The sequence below is a fragment of the Gallinula chloropus genome (assembly GCF_964237585.1).
Source record: "Gallinula chloropus genome assembly, chromosome: 19".
Lineage (NCBI taxonomy): Eukaryota > Metazoa > Chordata > Aves > Gruiformes > Rallidae > Gallinula > Gallinula chloropus.
The window spans coordinates 4,988,278-5,015,154 of record NC_140104.1 but is presented as its reverse complement, the minus strand read 5'-3'; the positions used below and the strand labels follow the sequence as shown (position 1 = coordinate 5,015,154).

Genomic DNA, 26,877 nt, shown 5'->3' with positions numbered 1-26,877 from the left:
ATTTGTCAGAGTTGCTTTTGGCTTTCTGGCAAAATGTATATGTGCAGAATCATTAAACATTAATTATGTAGAAAATAAATTACTGGGAAGGAAATGGCAAATAATCTTGCTTAAGAAAAGAAAGCCAACTCCTGTAAAATGACGAGCTTTCCTTGAGTAATGAAAATCAGGGGCTTCCAGCGGGGAGTGGTGATGAACAAGGCAAATATTAACTGTACTGTGCTATGGGAGTGCCGAACACGTCCAGGTGGAGGTACACTGGAGAGCGCTTTGCCACAGCCGCTCCTCAGCCTCCTTGTGAGGAGAAGGAAAACCAGTGACCGTGGTTTGGCCCTTTCTGGCAGACTCACAGCCTGGCTTCCTCCTCCAGCACTGCCAACAACTGCACTCGCCCTTCGCGAATAACTGTCCCAGTGCCGGGGTGGGTGTCTCTGCAAAGATAGGAAAATGCTCTGTGCGTTTCCCACTGCTCCCTCCTTTCCCATGCGCCATGCGGTCACCGGGATCTGCTGAGGAGCTGCTGCTGTAGCGCATTCCGGTGGCACCAGCGCTGGGACTTTGCTGACCCAACTCAGCACCTCCTTCCCCACTGTTTGTGCTCCGACTCAGAGCGAGCGCTGACATTCAGGGAACCAAAACACCCGGGAGGTAACGCCGAGTGAGCTGCTGTGCCGTGGGCAGCCAGAGCTCTGCATTTAGCTGTCGTGGTGGCCGTGCCGCCAAGCCTCAGGAACGTGGGGAGAGCTGAATCCTTTTGTTCTCCAAAAATAACCCTGATTTGCTAGGCCTCAGTGGTTTTTAAAAGGAGGACTTCCATTAGCTTTCTGTCTGAGAGCTGCTGGCAGCGATGCCGACGTTCCCACTCCCTCCTCGGCTCCGGGCTTTCAGAGACGAGGGGATGCGGCCCCCGTGGCATCAATGTGGGCTTGCTGCTTTTCTTAATACAAGCAAATAGAATGAGTTGAGAAATGCATTAAAATTTGTTTCGAGCAGAGTATTTTTAAATACAAAGGAGGTTTTAGGAACTGTTCCCTCGTCGTGCATAACTTTATGTAAACATTTGAGAAAGGCGAGGGATTGCGATAACCGCTTGAACACAGAAAGTCACGCAGACTGGGTTGGAGTGACACCATGCCGTGTATTTTTACCTTCTGAGCCCAATGAAGGGCAAACAAACGGGAAAATAAACTAGCCGCTTACAAAAGGGCTGGGGCTGGAGCAGTTGCCAAGTTCCTGAGCAGTTTGCTGAGCCCAGCACCCTGGCTGGAAGGTGCTGCTCAAAGACCGGTGTCTGTTCCCACTGGAAATCCTGTTTCACAGCATTTTATTCTCCAGCCGTTGCCTGTTTAGGAAACCTCAGATTTCATATCTGAATCATTCTCAAAGGAGGTGAAAGGTGTTAACCCAACTGCTTTTAAATCAGTGAGTTCAAGTGTGTAGTCAGAAATGGGGAGCAAAACACCCTGGCTGTCTTCAGTGTCTGTCCTTCGTGCCGCTGTGCAAAGTGAAAACGAGAGTGTATTCATTGTTTGTCTGGGACCCGACTTCCTGGCACCATGACAGCCCAGTTCAATACAAAATCAAAGAAGAAACCCATTTTTCTTCTTTCTCCAACTATGCCCTTCGGGTGCTGTTCCTTGAAGGTAGTAAAGGAGAGTAGTCGATCGTGGTCATTTAGAGGCAGCACCCAACATGAATGTGGGATCTTATTTTGATAGTTTCCCAGGAAGCATAGTAACATTTTTATGTTCTGTGAAATACCACATGTGAGCAAGAGAGGATCAGAGTACAGAGAGCTTCGTGGGATGAGGAGGTGTGGGGGAGCTGGGCTGGTGGGGAGCTGCAGCATCAGTCAGAGTCACATTTCCTCCGTGGGACTCCATTAACCACAAGCCCAACGCTTCGGGTAACGTGGTGGCACGCCCCAGGCTTTACTGCTTCCTTCATTTGCCTTTCCGTACCGGAATCTTCATTCGATGTGCACCACTTTGTGTTCAAAGAGACATGGTGGGTGTTTTGCAATGGGAACTGGATTTGCAGGGTTTATCCTTGGCAGAGCCCCTCAGAGCACGCTGGTGAGACCTACCATGCTGAGCTCCTTCCTGCGCCAGCCCTTCTTTCCTCTGTGTCATGGCAGGGGGGCTTTGCTGGGCTCAGGCACTGCTGTTACCTAGCACGGGTGTTCACCAACGTGATCTCATGCATGAGGCACAGCTGGGGTTTCCTGGTCCCCTTGCTCCCTATGCACCGGGCCTGCGGGAGCTGCCCTCTGTTTGAGGCATGGCCGGGCTGTGCACACTCACACGCTGGTTCGGGATCTGTGGGGCTTCCATCGTTTGCTGTGGCCACAACTCTCAGCCTGGGGTCATCCCCCATGACACTTTTTTGCTGTTAGCAGTAGAGGAAGAAAGAACATCTGCTGCTGGTCCTAGGGCAAACATGAAGCCTCTGCGTACTTCTGTTTGCTCCGAGAGCATCAAATACATCAGAGAGTATTTTCTTTCCTCAAGGCCTTTTTTTTATTTATCCCCCTTTTTATTCCACTTCATCCTCCTGAGCAGAGGGCAGCTTTGCTCACCTGTTTGGAGTAAAACACAAGCCTGTGCCAGGCTGGGGCTGAACTGGAAATGCACCTTCCAGACACCCACGGCGGTTGGTTTATGCAGGTTTGGACCTGATGTGGCTCTGGCAGTGGCCTGAGAGCCAAGGGAAAGCTGCTGGCTTCTTGGTGCTCTGCAGCAAAGGCAGACGTGTCCCATGGCAGCTGACACACACAGCTGTTACGTTCCCTTAAAAATGCCAATTTTACACCATTTGCAACATATATTTTGTTCACTAGAAACCTCTACTGTCCTGGCCATGAAATGCATTCCTGACACCCCCTCCCTGTATCCTGTGAATATCTAACCCCCCCACGGGATGTGGCTGGATCCTGCATGGTAATTCCCACCCCTGGGGGGCTGGGCAGAGGCCAGGTATGCTGGCAGCCCCAGTGCTGAGTTACACCCCAATAAATCAAGTCTGGGCATGTTTTGCTGCGTGCAGGAGAGGAACTGAGAGAAAACACACGGCACAGCGATGCCCGGCCGTGCACCTCCAGCCTGAGGACAGTGTGCTGGGCTGCGAGAGGGGCTGACCGGCTGTGAGGGGCTTCCCTGGGGCCCAGGTTAAGTGCTGGAAGGACCCCACAAGGTTTCATAATCAGTAAAAACACCAAAAGCTGTGTTTTCTTCCTGCCTCTGCCCAACACGGAGTCAGCATGGGAGCTCCACACTCTTTGGGTTGGCACTGGGGCTATTTAAGGACATCTCCCTATCATGGATCTGTTCAGGTGGATGTTCAGATCCTTGACCCTTCTGCAGGACGTTGCAGCCATGAGCCACACCACCATCAGGAAAACAGGAACACTCCCGGCATCCCAACAGAAGACCACTGTGCTCAGGGTGGAGATGCAAGCAGAGTTTCACCCTTGTGCCCAGTGAAGGCTCAGCCACTTTCCGAACTGTCAGGCTTGTGGCAGGAGAGGAGCTGGGTCCAAAAGGGATCGCTCCAGTTTACCATCCCTTGTTTTCCTGGCTGGTGCTGGAGGTGACAGAGCAGGATGGATACGGGTTGTGCTCCTCTCTGTCTCCCTGGTCCTGCCCTCAGCCATCCCGAGCCTTGGGGCTGCTAGCAAGGGCTGGGATGTGAGCAGAGCTCTGCGTGAGGACAACCTTTCCCCCACCATGTTTTTAAGGCAGATGAAGCCTCAAACATTCCTCTAATTAAAACAAAATCCCTCATGGCCGCTTATATACGGAGACATATTATGGACTTAAGGGATGTATGAAATGTATATTTATTGATTGGATCAACTGTTGCAGCTCCTTCCGTAGTGTCTGGTGAGAGCATTAATAGATGGCTGACTGAGGGCAGGGATGGGTGCCTCCATGGGTCCAGGTGGGCTGCTGGTCTGGGCACAGCGAGCCCATGAACTCCTGCCTGGAGCTGGGCTGGTTCAGCCTGGAGAAGAGAAGGCTTTGGGGAATCTTGATTATGATGTATCAATACTTACAGGGGTCCTGCAGGAACGTGGGAGAGGGGCTGGTCACCAGGGAGTGCAGGGACAGGACACGCAGTGATGCCTTCAAGCTGGAAGATGGCAGGATTAGGTTAGATATGAGGAAGAAATTCTTTACTCTGGGGGTGGGGAGGACCTGGCATAGGGTGCACAGTGAGGCTGGGGAAGCCCCATCCCTGGAAGTCTTCAAGGCCAGGTTGGATGGGGCTTTGGGGACCCTGGGCTAGTGAGGGTGTCCACGGGGTAGGGACTACATGGCCAAGGCCATCTAGTCCATGGCTGGGTTTGGAACTAGAGGTCCCTTCCAACCCAAAGCATTCTGTGATTCTATGATACATATATACACTTCTATACATCGCTATATAAGTCTTATATCCACTTACATACATTGGTACCCAGCTAGACATTGCCTCCAGTGCCTGCCCTGGGAGCCCCTCGTTTCTGGTCCAGCTTTGCCGGGCCAGTGCTGGCATGGGTGTGCAGAGATACACCTGGGGCGGGTTGTTCCTGGCTCCTCTGCTCTGTGCAACAGCCATTTTTCCCATCACAGGGAGGCACTTTCATTTCTCGTGAAGCCTCAGTAGTGATAGGGGACAGGGAGCATTTTCTAGCGAGAAACAGCTACTCGGGCTGGGGGTTGTGCTTAGCAAGCTGCTCGATCCTGCCGAGTAACCCCAAGAACTGCGTGTATGCACTGGAAATGTCTGCAGGCCTGGATTAAAGTTGTGCTGGCAGATGATGCTGTAGCTTCCACAACATAAACATTACAGAAAAATTGTATAAATATGGGGGATTTTAGGGGTTTTTTTCCCCTCCTTTTTTTTCTCCTCTCTCAGGCCAGGAACTGTTAGAGCTTAAATAAATCCCTGCAGAAGTGAGACTGACCTAAATCATTCTACACAACGGAGACCTTGTCTCCTGCTTTTGGAGCTTCTCCTATTTATGCCGTGCCAGAACAGAGTTTAAGTTGTCTGTACGGCAGCAGCTCCTTCCTACGCCCTGGGGAGCTTGGGGGAAGGTGTGAGCTCGACTGGCGTGTGGCAGCAAGGCTGGCTGGGGACACAAAATGCTCAGCTTGTGCAGCATGCTGGGGGAACCAGTGAGTGTTTTTGGTGCTCGTGCTTGGCTCTGGCAGGTTTCCCTGCCCCTGTGCAGGGCTGCCACTCTGCTGAGCTCAGCTTGTCTCCTCCTGAGCACCCGTTTGGGTCACACATGCATGCTCAGTGAATTCATGCGCGAGTGTCCCATCAGCGAATGCACAAGTTAACTTACAGGTGGGCACCCATCAAGCTCATGCCAGAGCACCCCGTTAGTGCACGCATCAGCACCCAAGCAGCTGATGCAGGAGTTGCACGTGGGAGCAATGGGAAGCTCCTGCGGGAGTGCGCGGCGAACCTGCACACGGATTCACGACTCACCCACGGGCGCAGGATCAGTCCGCGCATGAATGCCCAGTTAGTGCGTGCATGAATGCCTAATTACTATGCACATGAGCCCCCAATTAGTGCATGCATGAGCACCTGAGCAGTTCATGCATGAGCGCCCAGTTATTTTGCATGTGAATGCTCAATTAGTGTGTGCATGACTGCTCAATTATTTCGTGCATGAGTGCCAAGTGATTTAGACTGGTTTCCCAGTTGGCTTACCCAGGGGTGTCTTGGAGCGGGGACACCCCTGGGGACTGCAGCCTGTGTTAGGGAAGGAAAGAGCACGGTGGAGGGGAGGACACGTGGCTGCTGGGGACGTGCTGGAGCAGTGCAGGAGGAAAACCCTACACTGTATCTGGCCCAAAGGCGCCTGGCACACCTTGGCACCCTGGTGAGTGCTGTGGCTCACAAGAGGGTTAGAGAAGGTGATGGAGTCTCCTTCCCTGGAGATACTCAAGACCCGTCTGGATGCCTACCTGTGCAACCTGTCCTAGGGAACCTGCTTTGGCAGGGGATTTGGACCAGATTAGTTCTGGAGGTCCCTTCTGACCCCAACAATGCTGTCATTCTGTGATCACAATGGCCCTTCTAGCCTTAACAATTTAGGAAGCCCTTGCTGTGCAGGCAGAGCCCCTGGCAGATAAACCATGTTGGCTGAGCACCCAGCCCCAAATGCTGTTGTGGGAGGGAGGACAAAAGGAAAAACGGAACTCAAGGGAAGAGGTCAAACTGATGTTCAACCTGTGCTCTGAACCCCTTTGCCTCGCAGGCAGCCTGGGACCACTGTGAAGCAAGGGGCCATCACACAATGCGTGGCCTTGATGCCACTTTTCCCTCAGGGTTTGTGTTGTCTCCAAACCCGTCTTTGACTGCCAGAGAGATCAAATTAAAGGGAGTCCCCAGCTCTCAGTGCATCCACCTGGTTTGGGAGCCTGGGCTGGAGTGCTGGGAGCCAAATGCTGTGTGTTGGCCAGCTCAGCCTGTCTGTGCCACATCCCTTCTCAGCCCTCCACACAAACAAAGGCAGTGGTTATGTTCCCATGCTAATATGACCCCACCAAGATTCCAGGGAGATATTTTTATTTACGGATTCCACATGAACTGCACACCGCAAGTCACTTGCAAAAACTTGCCGAGCGCAGATGACCTGAATACATATTAATAAGGCTCACAAGGCGTTTAGTATTAGTTCTTTCTATTGCGCTCATGGGATGGCAAGGAACATGCTACCTCGTGGAAAGCAATGTTTAGGCAAAAAGCTGCCTGTAGCTTGTCAGGTTTTTAAGCTAGTTCACCTTGGGGATAAGCCCCGGCTGCCCTAACACAGTGCCTCAGCTCCAGGACGAGCCACAGGGAGATGAGGAGCAAGAGCTCTGTGCTCGCTGGTGCCACAGAAGAGCCGTTCTGGTTTTGGGGATGGGCAGGCATGGCATCACTCAGGTGGGAACCTGGTTCCCAGTGCCCAGGAGGGATGTGGGAGTTATCTGTGGGAGACAGAAATGCAACCAAACTGGATCTTTGCAGTGAAGAGGGTGGCAGGTAGGGAAAAAGCTTTATCGTCCCAAAGTTGTGACAATCTACTGGGTCCCATGCTGGACTTAACAGGGTGTTTATGGTGATCAAACCCTCAGCATCAGTGGTGGCAGCTCCCTGCTGGAGTTTTATAGAGCATTTCCTTTTATAGGACGTTGTCTTTTTCCGTGGGATTTATTCAGGTTCTATAGCAGGGATTCGGGAGATAATAACGTACATTAACCAGGGCGCTGCAAACTGCTTCGCAAACAGGATTGATCAAAGCAGCCCGGGACTGACAGCAAACCCTCCTTAATGCAGTTTGCAAACCGCTCGCCAAAACAATCGACGGGTGAAAAAAGGACTTGATGATGGGCAGCCTGGGGAGCATGGCTGGCAAGGGACCCATCTTCAGCAGCCAGAGAGCTGTGGGATGGGGAGTGTGGTGATGAGTAGGGGGCCAGGTCCAGCTGTCCGTCACCCAAGGTGGGTGCTGGGTCTTGGTATTGAGGTGTGAGCACCCAGGAGGAGCTGGGTCCTGCCCCAGGGTCAATGCAGGTGCTGGGGCGTGTCCTGGTTTCATTCAGGATAGAGTTAACTTCATTTGTAGCAGCGGATGCAATGCTGTGTTTGAGAGTTAAAATGAAAGCAGTGCTGATAACACCCTGATGTTTTTAGTTGCTGTCAGACAGTCAAGGACTTTCTCAGTTCTTCGTATTTCTCTATTCATGAGAAAGGAAGGGTGAAGTCAGGACAGGTGACCCAAACAGGCCAAAGGCAGTATTCCATGCCAATTACATCCTGCTCAGTATAAAGGGGGGCTGATGGGAGGAGGAGCAGGGGCGGCTCCAGGACACGCAGTTTTTGGGGGACGGTCGGGTTCTGGAACAGCTCTGGGTGGCACGGCCTGAGTTGTGGGTTCGGTGAGAAACTGCATTGTGTATCAACAGTTTCATATATTTTTTGCTCTAAAGTCCTGTTAGTATTGTTATATTTTATCTTTCTGCTATTTTAGTAAACTATCCTTATCCCAACCCACGGGCCTTTTTGGTTTCTTGGTTTTGGGGTTGTTATTTGCCCCTTCCTTTTCCCTTCCCTTGCCTCACACCACCACCCCCCTTCCCCTGCTCTTTTCCTTTAAAGAGCAGGCAGCTGTGTGGATCTCGGCTCTCAGCCGGGGTAAAACCACAACAGGTGGCAGATCATTGGGGTGCAGCACTCGCCACCTCATGGGTGCCTCGTAGATGGGCTCCCACTTACAGGGGAGAACGACCCACTTTGGAAGGGGTCAGCTCCACAGGGCTCTCCCCTGGCAGGAGCTGAATGCAGGGCTGGGCTCATGTTTCATTTCAGTGCAGTTGCTTTGGTCTGTGAGGAGATGGGGAGCTGCCGGCTCCTCGCTCGATGCATCATCCCCGGGAGGATGATTATCGGTGATTGCAATGTCACTATAGAAGGAAGAGTGCCTGCAGCCACCCCAGCTGTGATGTTCATGCTCCAGCTGCAGCAGGCAGGACCTGACAGAGGGGGTTTGTGTGGATACAATGAAGTGGCCAAATCCCCCCCTTTATGTGGAGCAGCTTTGGGGTGCACAGGTGTCACTCCCCCCAGACATGCGGGGAGAACGAGGAGGTAAACTAATAAAAAAAGGTGCTTTACTGCTGCTGTTGGTTTTATTGATTATTGGCAGAGGAGAGTGACTGCTGGTGGAGTCTAGAGAGGAGCAAGGGGGTGAGCAGAGGTGCAGGAGACATGACAGAGGGGGAGAGGGAAGGAAATCCCACAGGGAGAAGACACAAAAGCAACATTTCCAGAGTAATCTGCTGTGGACTATGCTATAAATCACATCAGCGTGCCATGACAGTGGCAGGGCAGAGCAGAAGTCACGGGCCAGGCTGTGGCAAAGTCGGTTTGGGTTAACTGAGAAGAAAAATCTCCTCTGAGGAATGTTACTGCAGAGGTGCAGCCTGCAAGCGGAGCTGGTGTGGTGCTGCAGCCGCACCGGCAGCCCGGCTTTCGGTTCCCAGACCTCCACCTTTCTTAGGGTAGATGTGCCCAAAGCCCAGCATGTTTGACATCACATCACCTGGGCTCGGAACTGCGTCTGCAGGAAAGCGCGTGGCCGCAGGGCGGAAGCAGCACAGCCTTAGATGGCAAAGTGCTCCTCGCCACCGGGCCCTTTTCCTCCGAATCCCTGCGGAGCTCCTTATATAGCACACTCGGAATTTATAAATAAGGGCTTTTTGTCACGATTCAGGAACGCATCTCCCTCCACGGCATTTGAAGCTCTTCCTTCTGTCCAGGCTGTTCTCCTTGACATGCAAAGGGCAGCGCTGAGCCCACAGTGCCTGGCAGCAGCCACGGCTGGAGCTCCAGAGCTGTGCTGGGCAGAAGTGGGGCTCCTCCACCTCCTCTTGCTGCTGAGGGCTTAGAAGAAGGAGGCAGGACATAACTGGGATGACCGGGATCCACCCACACTGGAGCCAGTCCTCTGGACCGCTGGCTATCACCATCTGGGCTTGGGGCCAACGTTTTATACCTCGTCCCTTCACAGATCCCTGCTCCCCTTGGTGAAGGTGCCCACGGGCACTAGGAAAATACCGGGAGGCTCAGAGCATGGGAGTTCTCATGGGAAAGCCTGGGGCTTCTGTGGTGCAGAACAGACGGGACGAGCATTGTTCAGCAGCTGCCTCTAGCCTTAAAACATGCTGAGTCCCCGTCATCTGTCCTGGCCTCAGCTCGGGGTTAATGGTACATTAAAACCAGACTTTGGGGTTGTCACTCTATTGCACTCGAGGATTAAGTAGAAACTCATGGAAGCAGGAATAGAGATCTCACGGCAGCTCAGATCCCACCCTTCATTAACAAAGGTCCTTTGTTAGTAAGGGATGGTGTAGGAGTCCACAATGGGCAACCTGCCTCTGCCAAGGGTGGTGGCATCCCGACCAGTGTGCCTAGCTCACCCGTAGCAGCTGTTTTGGTGTTTTCCAGAGCCCAGAGCTCCTCGGGGAAGAGAAGCGGAGGGTTTCCTCTGCAGGTCAGTGCTGGAGAGGGAGGGAGCTGCCTCCTCCAGGCTGGTTCCTGTGCCTATACCAGGGCTGTGGTGCCATTCTGATACAAACTGCACCTCTGTTCTGGCCCAGGAGAACTCTCACCTCCTGCCTCTGCCCATCACCTGCCTGGGCATGGCCATCCTCCCCACCTCTGCATCTCCAGCCACACAGAGCCTCCAGAAACATGGCCATAAAAGTATCTGCTCCCTCTGCCACTGAGATGGAAGCTCATCAAGGGCTGTAGCTAAGCCTGTTACTGCATTAGCACTGGCACCCAAAACAGACGGAGGCTGGACGTAGCCTGTGGCAACCCAGAGTGTGTCAGTGGGTGCAGGGCATTGCTTGCATCCCAGCAGGATGGGTGCTGCTCGCTCCCCCGTCCTTCAGAGAGAGCAAGGGAAGAAACCTGCAGAGGAAAGCAGAAGAAACACATCTCCTGGACTGTGGAGAGACCCTCTGTTGTTTCCCAGAGCAGTGCAGAGGGATCACAGTGTTACAAAGGCTGAGGCCTGGGGCTGTAATTTGATGGTCACGTATTTATTTATTGACACTCACCTTCTTGGCCAGAGCAGCTCGTGTTGCAGCCCTGTCATGTCTGCAGCTCCTGTGTGTATGATGCTGGGCAGACAGCAGGCAGCCCACAGCCGTTCCCCAGCTGATGCACCTGGGCTTTGCACATTTGAGCTCAGAGGGGATGCTGGTGCCCTTGAATTACCCGCCTGAAGGCTGGAGCTCAGGTTCCATGCTGCTGTCAGTGATCTTACAAACTTAGTCCTCAGTGGCTTTTCTGCTGCTCTCTGGCTTCCACTATTGTTAAGGTTGAAGCTCAGGTCTAGACTCATTTGGGAATGGCAGATATTTTATTTGCTGTTGGGAGTTCTGACCAGGATCTCAGAGGCTGCAGAGGTCACACTGGGGAACATCCACTTCATCAGCAGATGGGATCGTCCCATTCCGGGGCTGCTGGCTCACTCGGTACAAGCACAGCTGCAGAGCCAACTCCTGCCTGTCCCCTGAGAGCCGTTAGCAGCTGTAGCCTTGTCTTCCTTGGGCAGCCAAATCAGGTCTCAGTACCTGGAGTGGTCTCCCTGGTTCTCAAGGCCAAGCATGCAATTAAACCCGGTGTCACTGACAGCCAGCTGAGCCCGTATAGCGCAGTGTGGGACTGGAGATGATGGGGGAATGGGGATGGCTTTGGGACGGCACAGGGATGGCAGGGGCCCGATGGCATGTTTCGTTCTTCAGGTGGCTTCCGCAGAGGGCTCCCTGTCCCGCTGCCCACGCCAGGTGGAGCAACCAAGGCAGGAGCTGGCTGGCGGCCCGCTGCAGGGCTGCAGAGGCCCCGAGGCCCTCCCGAGCGAAGGTGTGAGGGCGGGGGCAGCGGGGCCAACCGCGGGGCCGGTCCTCCCATGGCAGTGACCTCAGGGAGACGGGTGTCCCCGAGCCCAGGGTCACCCCCGGGGCTGAGGGGACCCCGCAGAGGCCCCGAAGCGGTTGAGACCCGCCCCCCCAAGCGTGAGCCCCGCAGGACACGGCTGCCCCCAGCCCCGGGGTTCCCCCCGCCCCCGCCAGGCCCGGCCCCGCCCCTCGCCGCCCCGCCCCGCCCCGCGCTCGCCCCGCGGCATTGTGGGATGAAACAGGATGTAGGCAGAACAGCGCGGGCGGACGGGCCGGGGCGGCGGGCAGCGCCGGGGCGCAGCCAATAGGGGCGCGGCGTGGCGGGCGGCGCAGCCAATCGGGGAGCGACGGGCCGCGCGCCGCAGCGGGCGGGGCGGTATTTGAGAGCGGCGCGGCGGCCAGGCGCAGAGCGCTCGGCGCGGCGCAGGAAGCGGAGCGGGCTGAGGCGAGCGGGTCCGGGCCTCCTCCCACCTCTTCCTTCTCCTCGGCGCTGCGCCTCGCCCTCCCGGGGTGGCCCTGTCACTGTGAAGGTGAGCCACAGCCTCAGCCGGGGCGCCGGGGACCTGCCGCCGGCCGCTTCGCGTGAGAGGTGGCGGCGGGGCCGCCCCGTCAGCAGAGGGTCGCCGCCCTGGCCGGCTCCGGGGCGGTTTCGGCCTGCGGGTAGCTCCGGCTCTGTGGTAGGTCCCGGCGGCGCCCGGAGCCCGCCCCGCCCCGGTGGCCTCTCGGCTGTGCGTTGCCGGCCCCGCTCCGGGCAAGGTCACACTGCTGGCTCGGGTGCCCCCGGGGCTCCCCCCCGTGAAGGTCACGCAGGGCTCCGGCCCGCACATGCGCCCGCCTCTCGGGAGCCTCCTGGGAGCGGCTCCGTGGGTCCCCCATGACTCTGCTGGGAAGGGGTGCGGCACAGCCCCTTCCCAGCGCGCTCCTCTGCCGTGGTGGGTGCTGGGCCGGGGCCGCGGGCTCGTCCTCGGGCTCTGCTCTGTCCTGGTGGGGAGGTGGTGGGTGCTGGGCTTGGGCCCACTCAGCTCCCTGGGCCCCATCCTGCCCGGGAGGGAAGGGGTAGGTGTGGGGGCTAGTGTCTCATCTGTCTCTGAAGGCTGCCTCTTGTCCTGGTGAGGGAAGGAGTGGGTGCCTAGCTGGAGTCATTCCCCTGCTGATGCCCCATCCTGTCTTCTGGGGGAGTGGCTGGATGCTGGGCTTGGGCAGCACCCCTCTGCCAGGGCCTCATCCTTCCATGCTGAGGGAAGGCATGGGTACTGACTTAGGCCTAACCCCCATCCCAAGGCCTCATCCTGCCCTGGAGTGGCTCTGTTAGGGCTGTGGTCTTGTATTCTTCCCCCAAGACCTTGTCTTGCCCTGGGCTGGGGAAGGGGTGGCTGCTAGAGCTGTACTGTTCTGCCTTCCCAGGCCCATCCTGTCTTGAGCTAGTGGCAAGGTGCTGTGATTTTGCTTGGGAGTGGGCCATATTTGGGTGATAAGGGCCTGAGGGCCAGCCGTGATCTTGCAATTCAGGGGTAAGATATGTATGTGGTGCTGCTGGGCTGCCTTGTGGGAAGGATGCCTCTGTAACCTCATAGCTGAGATGGGGTCCTGCTCTGTGGTGTGGAGTGGGTGGATAAGGTGGCACTCAGACCTGCTCCCAGCCCCATGGTGGGTGCAGGGCACCCCCCCTTTGGCTGCCATCCCTTGTCATGGTTGGCCTGTGAAAGGATGCTGTGCCCTGGAGCAGTGTGATGCTGGGGAGGGCAGGCTGGCCAGCACTTGCAGCTCTACTGAAGGATAATCGTTTGGGATTTTTTTCTGTGGCACTGTTGGCCCTCGGCAGCCTGGGCCTGCACTGAGATGCTCCTTGCCTAAACAATGAGGGAAGAAGATGCTTTCTGTAGGTCACTGTGGCTGGTTATATAATGGCAGATGCCCTCTGAACTTGGTGTGCAATGGAGGTGTGTAGAGGCCTAGCTGGCGTGAGAGCTTGCTTGCAGCCTTTCCCCAAAGAGGCTTTCCTGGGAAGAATAACCAACAAATGAATTCCTGCTGCTTCCCTTTTCCCGTAGGCTGGACCCCCAGAAGACTTTTCCAAGGGATTGCCAGATTCCTGGATAGTGAAATCAAACCTACAGGCAGTTGGTTGGGCTCTTCTGAGCTGTGTCCTGTCCTGGCAGGATCTCTGGGCCACAGGCGAACACCCACTGGCTTAAGCCACAGCACAGAGGGAACAAACTGCCTGGAAGTGGCTTTTCCAGAGCTGTGGCAAGGATGCCTGCTTTCAGTTGGCACTTGAGCTCAGTTCCTGTCACTCCTCCTGATGCTATTAGTGTATGTTAATAGCAGTGCTCTATTAAACATTTTATCTAAAACGTATAAATTAGGCTTGCAATAGAAGTCTTCAAGTGCAGGCAGAGTGAAGAATTGAAGTATTGTAATCATAGGGCTGCAATTATGTAACTGGATTCTCTTTCTCTCTGGATAGCAGGCTCCTTTAATTGCTGTAACAAAGCTACTCCTTCAGTTTTCTGGGACTGTTCCAGGAAGCGATCATCACAGCAGATTTTCTTCACTCCCCAGTAGAGCTAAAAATGTGTAGTTTCACTATTTCAAAACATGCTTGGTAGTATCACTCAAGGCTTACGGCACTGTGAAAGGATTTAGGAAACTTAATGGTGCTCTGCAGGCTTAATTGGAGGCATTCCTTGCTATTAAGGAGCTTATTCCCACAAAGTTTTTAATATGCTGTGGTAAGACCTGCTGCCAAGGTGAGCAGCTGCAGTCCTTCTCAGCACAGACCTTTGCCCAGATAACATGTGCCTCCTGACTGGGCCCCACGTGTGGCTTGGGAGCGAGGGGTCTGGTGTGGGAGTGTGCCAGCCAGCACAGAGCTGTGTGGGTCCCCTCCCTGGGGCATGTCACAACCTTTACTCGCAGAAAGGCTGTGGGGCTGGGATTGCCAAGAGCCTGTTTTCTGGGGTAATACAGGCTGCACTGGAAACTTCAGTGCTGAATGTTTCCCTGGGAAGGCTGTGGCAGATCTGTGTGTAAATGGCTTCAGTGACTGGTCTGAAGCACCTGAACTAACCTGGAGTGAAGGGGGCTAAGTGCTCAGCTCCTGTACACTGTCTAGCTGCTTGAAGGCCCTGGGCAGCCCTAGTGTGCTGGCTTCCAGCATCTGCCTTGTGGTCTGCAGGCAGGGAGGAGGAAGGGAGGCTGCTTTGCCAGGCCCCAGCTGTGCTTGCTCTGCAGTGTGCTTGCTTCACCCTGCCCCTCATCCTAGGCTGCCGAGTGCTGGTAACCTGTTCCTGGCTTGTCAGACTGGCTCTGTCCCATGGGAACGCCTCAGGTCTGGGTTTTGGTGGCAAAGCAGCGGCGAGGGGATGATAATAGGCTGAATGTGGAACAGCCTCCTTCCAGACTAAGCTAGCAGCACTAACTGTAACTCCTGGCACAGGGTAGGATAAAAGCTCTTCTGCTGCTAACGTGCCAGAGACAGGCAGTCTGGGGTCTGTTGCTTGCAAAATGCTGAACAGATGATGCTGCAAACTGCTGGTGCACCTGGAAGGCAAACTTGTCTGTAGCCTATTGATGTTTAGGAAGGCTGTGGTGCTCTGCAGATCCCGTCTCCTCCCACACAGGAAGCTTTTCCTGCATGTGCCTGATGCAGGTGGTGATGTTGGGCTAACTCTGACCTAACCTCCAGATGCTGTCAGTGCTCCAGCTGTAAGGGGTACCTTATCCTGGGACTGCTGTGCCTGCTCTGATACCCCTGGCCATAACAGGGGGGTTGTAGTATCAGCTTGTGACACAGCCTGCTGTAGAAAGGACAACCTCTGATGTACAGGAAGCTTCTCCTTTCTTTGGGAGAGATTAAAGGAATCTATGTTCTGCCTTAGGTTCACGATGTCTGACAGAAAGGCTGTGATCAAGAATGCGGACATGTCCGAGGACATGCAGCAAGATGCTGTAGACTGTGCTACGCAGGCAATGGAGAAGTACAACATAGAAAAGGACATTGCAGCATATATAAAGAAGGTAACTGTGGGATGAGGGGGCTGCTCTGGCTGAGACTTCCTGAAGGTCTTAAGTATGTGTGTCAGTTGTGAGCCTGAGTGTCTGAGACTTCACACTTGTGTGTTGGGAGGGAGAGGATTCCTTCCTCCTGGCTTCTTTACTGCTATTCCCAAGAGGATGGAGAGATTTCTGCAAGGTCAGAGGAGGGCTGTATCAGAGCAAGGCCTGGTCTATTGTTTTGGCAAGCTCTGAGCAAGCAGTGTGAGTGCTGTCCCTCTGGATCTGCCAGCCTAAAAAGAGCTGGCTGTAGTCCTTTTAGGACTTACCCCACAGCTGCTGCAGCTTGACTTGCAGTACCAGCATGGGGAGTGGGGGGGATTAGTATGTTGCTTGGTGGGCAGCTCTGTGTGTGTGGCGCTCTGCCACATCCTGGCTCTGGGATGGGTGCTGTGGAAGAGGATGGGGCCTCACACTGCCTGGCAGGGTTGTGGAAGGTGCCACTTTAAAACCAGTGCAAGCAGCTGCCCTGCCTTGGGAAGAAGAGGTGCCTCCCTGTTTGCAGGAGCCCATTAATGTAAGACTTGTGCTCAGTGGCATCTGGGGAGCTGTCATTCCCTCTGTAGGCACTTCTTTGAATGGTCAGGCAGAGGAGGAGGAAAGTGTGACTTCACAGGCAGTGCAGCCCTGGCACTGGGGCTTGCTTTTGGGCCTTGCTTGTAATCTAAGCTTAAATGCGAAGGATTCAAAGGTGTCTCCTAAGCTCTCCCATCACTTTGAGGCAAGACTGACCTCAAAGTGCTTGGGGCACTGCAGCCTGTAAAGTGAGTGCAGTAGAAGGCATCCGAAAAGAAGCTGGTCTTTATTTCCTGAGTGTTCTGGGAGGAGGGAAGCAATTGGATGCACCTTCATGCCCTGGCAAGAAAGCCTTTTCCTCACTTCAAAGGTTACCTGCAAAGAGCTCAAACTGGCTTGCTGCTGTCTGAGGACTAACACTTGCTTTAATCTTGAGTCTGCTTTCCTGTCTCGGGGAGGGAAGGGTGTTCTTGGGAGCTGTGTATTAATTAGAGGGAAGAAAATGGTCTTTAACCCTATCTTACCTGCTGGGTGGGAGAAGACCATCGAGCCAGTGTTCAGCTTGCTCACCTCTGACCTCATAGGTCTCAATCTGCATTTGCCAGCTCATTTTCAATGTAGACTTTCTCCCCTTTCTTTGAAGAACCTCAAACAGCAAAAGCCAGACTTCCCCTATTTTTTTAGGTGACCTTTAAGCTCAGATGCTTTGCTGGAGCAGACATGCCAAATCTTTTTTTTTTTTTTAATTTTCTTGTGAGTGGGCTTGGAATGGGAGAGGAGAAATATTCCCCTGAGCTAGCCCACATGTGGGGCTTGAATAGTGCTCTGAGGGGAGAGCTCATAGGTCTGCTCTTCTTGCCTGGGACTGATGGGTGCTTTGGGTGTCAGGAGATGATTTGCTTGTGTTGGATCCTTCAAAGGATCCAGTGCAGAGCTCTGGTTGTGCCGGTCACTACCCTGCTTAGTACAATAGTGCCTTGCAGCAGGGAATCTAATGGTGCTGCAGGTGGGAGGAGAGGCTGTAGTGTGTGAACAGAACCAGCTAAGAACTTGTGCTTAGAACTATTTCCATGTGGGCAGGCCTTAATGCCTTTCTTCTCTTTCTTCAGGAATTTGACAAGAAATACAACCCAACTTGGCACTGCATTGTTGGCAGAAACTTTGGCAGCTATGTAACACACGAGACAAAGCACTTCATCTATTTTTACTTGGGTCAGGTTGCAATTCTCCTCTTCAAGTCTGGATAGGAAGTAGGAGCGAGTGAAGTTTGGACTGTAATGCACTGATGGCTGAAGCCACGACTCCCTTTAACATGGCTATGCCGCTGCATGGACTGTATACTATATTTAATGTGTATATGTTGCAGTAAAAAAAAAATCTACTTCTGTTTAGTTGCCTGGGAAGAAGGCGGCATTTTTTTGTTACTGCTTTTTTTGGTTGTATTGCACTAGGAAACCTGTAAATGCTTAAAACAATGGCCTTTACGTGGGAAGAAATTAAACTATTCCACAACAGCTCCCTCAGTGGTAACTCCTTCTTTGAGGCTGGGAAAACTCCTTTGGGCAGGCCAAAAGACCCCGACTTCCTTACTGAGTTTTATTAGACTGTTAATCTTGTAATGAGGAGCAAAGCCAGCGTGAGCCTCCGTACCCACCCTGCAGACTGTAGAGAGCTGGCTCTCCCAGTAACCTCAGTGCAGGTGCTTAGACCTTCCCTGAATGCTGGTGGGGTGGCTCTTGGTTATGTGGCTTTGGCACACAAGTTGCTCTCCACCTCAGACTGTGATACACAGACCTGCAGCTGGCACCCTCGGTGTTCTCTTTCAGTACCCATTGCTGTATTTTTGGCTCTGCTGAAACATTGACCTAGACTTGTAAGCAACTCAGCCTGGTCTAGAAGACTTCAACACACACACACACACCCCACTTAGCTGCTGCTTGCTATAGAAAGCAGCATCCTGTGGCTGAAATCTTCAGACCTTGATACTGAGATCTAAAGCCACGTGACCTGTCCCTGAAGTGGAGTAGGATATCAAATTGGTGACTGCTGACAACAGCTCTATTTGGCATGTTCTTAGCCAGTTGTCTCAACACTGCCTTAACTTGATGCTCTCCTTAAAGCAAGCTAGTCATGTGGAAGACTTGTAAGTGGCCACTGTCTCCTTTCTCTTTTTTTTTCTTATTTTCTGTAGCTGATAAGCTATTTCTGGAGGACTGTCCTCCATGTTCCAATATCTGCTTTTGTTCTTAAAGCACAGTACCAAGAAGTTAAATTTACATGTGATGTTTGTGTGAAGGAAACTCATGTGACATCTGCTTCAAAGGCAGACTAATGTCTTGGTCTCCAATAGGTTCAGCAGTGATGTTGTCTTAGTATGTACTGACTTGGATTATGCTGCAGGAAGTTCTCTTTATCTGGGTGTGGAGAAATGCTGGGTGATGGCAAGTAAATACCTACCTGGTGCTTCTCAGAAGGTCTGTTGGTTTGTAACCAACATGTAGCTGGTATCACTGGGATGGTGAGTGGGACTTGTGTCCCCAAGATACATTTGGTGTAAGTCACTGCTGGGGGAAAGGGTGGAGTGGAGGGAGCTCTTTGTGTGACTCAACCCAGGTTGACTACTTCCTGAAGTGAAAAGTCCTTCTTGTCTCTGTGCAAAATCCAAAGTATGCCTAATTTTGTAATATTGATAGAACAATGTTGTAACTAGAAAGAATGTAGCTGTCATAACTTCATGTTGATGGAAATGTTTGCACTGGGGTAACATGCCTTGGACTGTCAGGGCACTCGTGGTCTTGTCTAATCAGAGCTCTGCTCTGGATCTGAAAGGAGAATGTTTTGGGTTTGTTTTTTTTTCCAAGCATGAGTCTAATGTGAACCTGTTCACGGTCTCTTGTGGAGCAAGATCTGTTCCCTTCATAACTGCAATGGCTCAAATACCATTTATTTTTTTCAAACATTAAAGGTGAATTGACACATTTAAACTGGCCTCCAGTTTCTTCATTGCCAGCTGTCCCAGGCAGAAACTGTGCTTGTCTGGGGAGGGCAAGAGCCAAGTTCTCTGCCCTGGAAGATGCTGCTGACCCAAAGGAGGGAGGAACTTGATCTGGAGAGCACATGTCCCATGTGTGCTGGTACTGACCTGGCTCCAGACAGCACTGGGAGGGATTGGGGGGCGTGTCCTGCTGCAGCCCTGGGGTGACACCTCTGTGCCAAGTGACCTAGAGCTGGAGGTGTGGGGCTAACCTCTTACTGACTTCAGACAAGTGGTAGTACAGCAGTGGGGGGGCTGCCCCCCCACCCCCAAGCTCAAAGGAGTCGTGTTGCAGGAAAGTAGGTTTGTGCTCTGGGCTGCTCCCTGTGCTTGGTGGAAAGGTGAGATGGGAAATGCCTACCTGCTGCCTGAAGCTTATGTGTATTTAATACCTGGTGTGCTGCAGGGGCGGTGGGCTTGCCCTTGAGCATCCCCCCTAGCTCTGTCTTGTTCCTGATCTAACCTGAACTTGGACTTGTGGCCTTGCTGATACTTCAGCAAGAGCTGATGGCTCTTACCAGTTACAGTAGTCCCACAGCACAGCAGCACCAGTGTGGGGAGTGGCTGAGCTGTGGGCAAGCTGGGATTCAAGCAGAGCAGCTACAGAACCAGTGGAGCCTACCACTCCTCAGTGAGCAGCAGTGTGCCTATTCCATGTGGGTGGGGTGCTGTAACCTACCCCTGACCGTGACCCAAAGCAGTGGGTCTTCTGCTCTGAGCAGAGATGCTCCTTCCTCACCAGTCCCAACAAGCCTTTTAGCTGGAAATACTGTGCTCCTGGCCTGGTTAAGCCTGACTTAACAGCATGATTGTGTTTGCAGCCCTGTTGGGCTGGGGTAATTGAGCCCCCTTACCCACAGAGCTCCTGGCCAAAGCAGGTGGCAAGGAAATTGGTGCTCAAATGCCAGCAGCAGCACAGGAGGGTGCAGATCCACACTGGAGCTGACAGCTCCAGCCTGAGTTGTGTCTGGGGAAGCACCCCTTCCAGCCACCTGTCTGGGGGCTGCAGTGCTGGTGTACATGAGACCCTGGCTGAAGGGAGGGTGTGCCCTGGAGCTGGCACACACAAGTAGAAGTGGGTTTGATCCTTCCTGGCTGTGTCACTGCAGCAGGAGTCCTGCTTCAGGCTAAGGGAAAGCTTCAGCTTGCACCTCAAGCAGTGAGGCAGCAAAACTGTGCCCTGCTGCTGCCCTGCAACCCCCACCATGCCCACCCATGCTTCTTGCCTGGTGCTGGGGCTCCGGGAGATCCAAATTGGCCCAAGTTAAGCAGCCCTTTCCTTGCCACAGCTGAGAGCAGGCACAGGCTTTAACATGGAGCTTTCTGTCCCCGCTGCCTTCCCCTCCTGCTCACCAGCAGCTGACACAGCTTTTGGCTCTGACTTTTTCCATTGCTGGCTCCACTTTATCTCCAGTTTCCACCAGGCAGGTGGCCTGCTTGATGCCTTGCAGCCTTAACTGTTTCTGTGCTGGAGACGCCCCAGGATGGCCATTGGCTTTCAAAGGGAGCATGAAGCTGCTCGGAAACATCTGGATCTGGGGCATGGAGTGGAAGGTATGTATCTGGGGGAAACATCTGGAGAAGGAAACTGCTTCCAGATGTGTTGGGGCAAACATGCTGTTTCAATGTAACCTTGGTATGCATTCCTGTCCTGCCTTGTAAGCGTTCAGAACACATCTGTGCACGTGGGGGTCAGAGGCTGCTGCTCCTGGGTGAGGTGCGGGTGCAGGATGGTGCCTGTGGATGTGAGTGTATGTTCCCCACAGGTAACAGCACAGGTCGAGGCTGGGGAGAGCATCCTGTTACTTTCTCTTGCAAAAACCAAGTTACTCTGTTCCTCATAGAAAGTATCCCTTCCAGATGTGGCCCTAGAAAGGCAAAGCTTTGCAGTGCTGAGGAGCGGGCGGGCCGGTTTCAGTCGCTGTGCTCCACGTGTGCAACTGCCAGACATGATCCAGGATTCATTCCTCTGTGGAGTAAAGCTGCAGGAGGTGTGGGGCTCTGTTGGCAGGGAGAGCCAGCCTTGCTCCCTGCCTCACTGGCAAACTCCCCCTTCTCCATGGCCACCTGGGACTCCAGGAAGGGACACCATGATGAAACATCCTCCCCACCTGGGGCACCCTGCTCAGAGGCTGGGTGTTGCAGCTTGCTCCTGCAGGAACTCGCAGGCTGTAGGTCAGTGCTTCCTTTCCCTCCTGCCCAGCACAGCCAGCCCATGGCTCTGCTGTTGCAGCGTTCCTCTTCCCCAAGCACGTGGTGCAGAGCCTGGTACTGGTAAAGCCCGTTCCCCACGGACACGTTCCATTTCATGTCGCTTTTGTGGGAGGTTTGAGATGCAGAGAGAAACTGTGGAAATCATTTTTATCTCACTTTCAGTCTCCGTTACGTAGAGCCTTTGGTGTCACCCAGGGAGGGAAGCGGGGCTGTGCCATCCCTGCCCACCTGAGGGTTCCCTGCTTTGTTCCATGTGCTGAGCACCGACTGATGCTCTCTCCCAGACTGTGACTCATGGCAGTGCTCTCTGCACAAGCCGCGTGTCTCAGCGCTTTATAGATACAGGAGCTGCAGGAACCTCACAGGAGCCAACTGTGTTTATTAAAAGATGATCAGATGTTTCCTCCCTCAAGGCAGCGTCTAGCTGAGCCTGAGTAATAACTCATTACCAACGAGACAAATAACTGCTAATCATCAGGTCAGTGCCTTCACCAGCCCCTCCGCCGGGGACAGCGGGCACCATGCATCCATGCTGAGCACCCAGAGCAGGGGGGGTAAGAAGGGAACAGCCCTTTCACTGTCCCTTCCCCTGCCAGCAGCCTGAGCAGGGGACACCCCGGCACAGGGCAAGCCCAGTCTCTGCTCTGCTGCTCAGTGGAGTTTGGCCCTGGGTTTAAGCGTGAGGAAGTTTTATGCAGGCCTGATGTAGCCTGTTTCCTCCTGCCTGTGGAAGTAGGTTGCTCTTGTGGCCTTGTGGTTCTCTGCTCTCTGTCCCAGTGCCAGGGACTTGGAGGAAACACACCTGAGCTTTTGGTGGAATGGTGGATGGTGAGCTGGTGCAGCGAGTCACAGGAGCACTGCCAGGGCCGTGGGCAGGGTGTCACACTCACCATGTCCCCTGTCCCTGTGTGCCCTATGCTGCCCAGCACAGCAGTGCTTGCTCATGGGCCTCTCTCAAGGGCTGGGAGGTGAGAGCGGGACCAGCTCTTGTGCCCTGGCAGGACGGGAGGCCGGGACCTGTGCAGGCTTGGATGGAGCTTTTCCTCAGACGCCATCCCCTGGCGTGGCCTCCATGGCCCTTTCCTGCCAGATGCCACGGCATCTCTCCATGTCCTTTGTTGCCTCCCTTGCTTATGTTGTCTCAGTTGATTTATGGCCGTTGCGGAGCAGCCTGATCACAGCTCAGCTGCTTGCCCAGACCCTGGCCAGGCTGGTTTCAGGGGAAGAGATCCCAGCCCCCCATGGTAATGGGAACCCCTGCACTGAAACAAGTGCACAGCCTTTTCTTTCTCCTTCCAGCCAGGGTGTGAATGAAGTGCTTTCAGTGGGAGGGTATCGCTGGGAGCCGCTGGGAGCCACGCTCTCCCCATGCATTGGTTGCAGCCCATAAAAGCATCCCAGGAATTTGCTGCTGCGGTCCCTGGGCAGTGAAAGCCGCCCTTTGTTCCTCTAGCCCGGGCTGCCGCCGAGTCCCACGCAGGGATGGGGCAGGAATCTGCAGAGCTGGTTGCGTGCTTCCCGACTGCACGTCGCCCTTCCTGGCCCTTGTGCGGGTGCCGGGGCTGTCAGGAAAGGGTTTTCATGAAACCCTTGGCCTGACCCCGGCTTTAGCTGAGCCAGAGAAACGTCAATCCCTCCTTACACAGATATTTCCCCCCCCCACGCATTCAGTTACAGGTTGGGGGTTTAATCTCACGCCCATCTCATGTGGTTCCCCAGCCGGCCGTGCCGCTTGCCTGCTGCCTGCCAGGCTCCCGGGGCCTGCTCGGGCAGGGAAGGCCAGAGGGCTGATACAGAGCCAGGCTGAACTCTGCCGCAGGCTGCACGCAGGCGGCTGGCGCCCAGCCCAGAACACGGCTCTGGAAAGAAAATAAATGAATAAATGCCTTTTTTGTGTTTTGAGGAAAGCCCGGAACGGCTCGACAAGGACAAAAAAACCTCTTCCCAAATCTGGTTTCCAATATCCCAGTTTCCCTAAGGATTCGGAATGACCTCACCAAAAGCATCTGCTCCTCTACAACCCATGGGTCAGTTGGGTGGGGTACAGCCAGACCCATGCTGCAGAGGCTCCCCCAAACCTGGGGTTTGCAAGGGGATGAAGGGACAGCACCTACACAGCACCTTCCCATAGGATCCCCACCCACAGGTGCTGGTGGGGGAGTGTCCCTGGACCTTTCCTGCCTCAGAATTAGCCCAGGAGAAGGAAAGCGCTGGGTGACTCAGCAGGCACCGGGTGCCAGGCCAGGGCTTTGTCACTGTTCTCCAGCAAGACTGACATGTGCAATCCAGGCGGACCTTGGGCTGGCTCAGGATACTGTGTTACTTCAATATTTTATGGAAAATCATTAAGCAATTAAACCTGGCAGATCTCACAGCAGAAAAAGCAGCTTGAAGCCGGTGCGGTAAACAGGGCGCCGCTTCCTGGTCGTTCGGGATGTCTTCTCAAAGTCTTAGCTCCGATCCTTGCTTTGGAATAACTATAATTATCTCTTGATTGCCATTATTGTTGAACATTTTTAGCCTCCACAAGTGCGAACTGTTAAGAGTTTTCCACGCCGATAGAATCGGTAGCCGGGGTTCACAATGAAAGCAATTAAAACCCGGTGGTTATTACGAGCCTGCGCGTCCCTACACCAGCTTCAAGCTGTGTAACTTGCCAAGACACAGGCTAGAAACTCGAGGCAAATTTAGCATTTCTTTAGGAACCCAGCAAAAGCTCCTACATCCTGCTGCTGCCTCCAATGATCTGCATCTACGGTGCTTTTTGGAAGGACTCGAGGGGAGGGAGGGGAGAGCAGGCACTTTCTAGAATACATCCCTGGAGAATACACAGCAAAGATAAAATTATGCACATGAATTATGCATATGAATTATGATTTCACTCCTATTTTTGTTGGGATTAGCTCATGTTTGGTGTGCATCCTTGGCAGGCTGCTGGCTGTCGGGCAGCTAGTGGAGCGCTGGATCCAGCTCCCAGCAGGTCACCGCAGTTTCGGGTCCTGCGTTCTGCCGGCAGCATCCTCCCGCGGTGCCGCAGAGCTGCTTGGGGACGTGGTGACAATGGCAGCCCCAGCTCCTTCCCCCCTCTTGGGTGTGGGCAAGCAGTTTTTCTGTATTTCTTTGTGACATCCTTTCTGGAAATGTGTGAGAAATGAAAAGAGATTTAGGTGTAAAAGTTAAAAAAGAAAAGCCCCCCCCCCAAGTCTGCGCTGGTTTGTACAGAGGGAGGTGTCTGCGGGCTCTGCCGCCACCAGCGAGGCTTTGTCGGTGTCCCCAGTGTCCCCCACCGTCTCCCAGGGAAGGAACATCCCAGGCTTTGCCAGCTCTGGGGAGAGGAGCGTGAGGGGGAGGTGGCAGCAGCACTTCCAAAATCCCTGCGCCAGACTCCGCTGCAATCCCAGCACGCTGCTGATTTAAGCCAGCAGCCCTTCCAGCTGGGAAACGGCTCAGGAATCCTGAGCCCCCCCTTGCAGGAGGGCTGGTGACCCCAGCCCATGGGTGTTTCCATGCCAGAGGAGGTTTAATGAACCTCATTGCAGGGGAGGGATTATCCGAATTAGCCAAATCACCTGCAGCCTGGGCATGAACATGCTGGGCCAGAAACAGGGGGGGTCAGGGAGCCAGGCAGGGGGTCCCGGCTGTGGTGAGTGCAGACACCGGCACCCCTCCAGTGGTGGGACCACATGGAGAGGCTCAGGGGGGCTCAGGGATGCTCCCCACCAGGTCCCTCCCTTGCTGCCCCACATGCCCTGTCCCATCCCCATATCCCATTGCTCCCACTGCCTTGGAGTAACATCCCTGACAACCCAGCCACCGTCTGCATGAGAAAATGAGCTTAGGAAAGTATTCCAGTTATTTGTGTCTGTCCTTCAGTGGCAAGGCCACCCGGAGCCAGTGCTGTTTGTCCCGTCAGCTGGCCTGCAGCTTGGGAAAACAGCCAGGAAGGCAGTGGGAGACACCTTGGGCACCAGCACCTCACACATGCCTTTGGGGAATGGTAAATGTGCAGCACGGTGCAGGTGGAGGCATGGGCTAACTCCCCTCCTGGGGATGGAGAACCTGGGGGTGCAGGGTTACAAGCCCCCTTCTGCAGGCAGGGGCTCCCTGGGACAGCCCCCGCTCCCTCCTCCATCAGCAAGTGGTTTTCCTGGTGTCCTCAGCCCAGCTACTTTCCTGCCTGAGCACCAGCCCAGTTCAGGAGGACAGGTAAGCTCATGACACTGGTGTGCAATGCACGGCGATGCTGCCCAGGGTGCAGAGAAACTGCAGGCAAGTGGAGCAGCCACCTGGACCCCCCACCCAGATCCCCCCAAGCTCATCAGAGACTTGGGGATTTTTCTGGGTTCAGATGTTTGATCTGCTTCAGTGGGGGTGGACAAGTCAGTAAATTTGGGGGGTCCTGGGAAAGGGACCACAGCAGGACTGATGGAAACAGCAGCATTCAGGAAAGCCCATGACTGAAGCACCCCCGAAATTCCCCTCTGAGTTTTGGGCTGGTTTTTCTCCCAGGGAAGGGGATTAAGATGAATTCCCCCTATTTTGCCTTGTGCAGGAAGAGACACAGCTGCCAAATCTGAAAGGAGGAGAAGGAGGAGGAGGAGGAGGGAGCACCAGCAGCAGCTCCCAGGGTATGGCTTTGTCACTATCAGCAGGTACCTGCCCTCAAGCTCTACCATGGTTCCTCTTCAGTTTGGCTTCCCCACGGCAGCTCCCACCATCCCTGCGCTATCCCCTTGCCCGAATTTTGTGGAAGTCATCCATATATTCAACAGGAATATCAGCTTCCAGGAGCTCTTGGTGGCCTCGAGATCAGAGCAGCTAACCCAGGGATTCCTGCTGTGCTCACACCAGCGGAGCGGGAATCTCTTGGGGCTGGGATGTGGCTGGGGGCTGCGGGGAGGTGCAGACTGGGTAAGCTGTAAGCCAAACGTTGGCAGTGTTTGCCTGGGCTCAGCCCTGGTACCCAGAGGAGTGTGGGTCCCACCAGCAGCAAGGGGAACAGCCTCCCCTACACCTCTGTGCAGGGCCAGTGTGCTCAGCTCTGCTGGTGCTGAGCCACATCCCAGCGGGAACGGATCCAGCACGGCAGAAACAAGCCGGAGCGACGCAGCCCAGGGAGGAGACCTTCTGTGCGTGTCCTTAGCCAAACACAGCTCCTGATATCGGAGAGGAGATTCCTCCACAGCCTGGAGAACCATCCCATGCACATTCTTCCCTGGGACCTTCAAAGGAGCCGAGGAATCCAATTCCCACTAATTCACTTTGAAATTACCAACCTAAACCCTAATTGTGGCATGACAGGGGAGGGAAGAACCCACCAGACTCTGGGTACCTGGTTTTCCTCAGACGGGGCTTGATGATTTATTAAGACTTACATTTTTAACAGCATTATGTTGGTTAATGCTGGAAGATGTTCCTACAATTAATGAAAATTTCATAGACCAACAGGGGAAGAAAGGGACCGGTCTATGTCCCCTACCAGATGGCCTAAACCAGCTGCTCACGTTTTTCTTTGAACTTCGATTCTAATGACTTCTCTGTCCTTTGAAGTCTGGCTCTGAGCTGCCCAACCAGATGTATTTGCATGATAGTAGCAGAGTGCTATTT

The 26,877-nt window shown here is 54.1% G+C and overlaps 1 protein-coding gene across 2 annotated transcripts; it reads left to right on the top strand.

Moving 5' to 3' along the window:
• Positions 1 to 11,857: 11,857 nt before the first annotated feature.
• DYNLL2 (dynein light chain LC8-type 2) lies at positions 11,858 to 17,538 on the top strand (the record flags this gene model as incomplete). 2 transcript variants are annotated; one of them, XM_084272813.1, is made up of 3 exons in its annotated part: positions 11,858 to 11,980; positions 15,332 to 15,470; positions 17,132 to 17,538. In XM_084272813.1, 2 exons carry the CDS (start codon positions 15,339 to 15,341, stop codon positions 17,267 to 17,269), a joined length of 270 nt encoding a protein of 89 aa, XP_084128939.1. In that variant the 3' UTR covers positions 17,270 to 17,538. The 2 variants fall into 2 exon arrangements, with proteins under 2 accessions (XP_084128939.1, XP_084128938.1); XM_084272812.1 differs by lacking the exon at positions 11,858 to 11,980 and having other exon boundaries at positions 15,318 to 15,470.
• Positions 17,539 to 26,877: the final 9,339 nt, after the last annotated feature.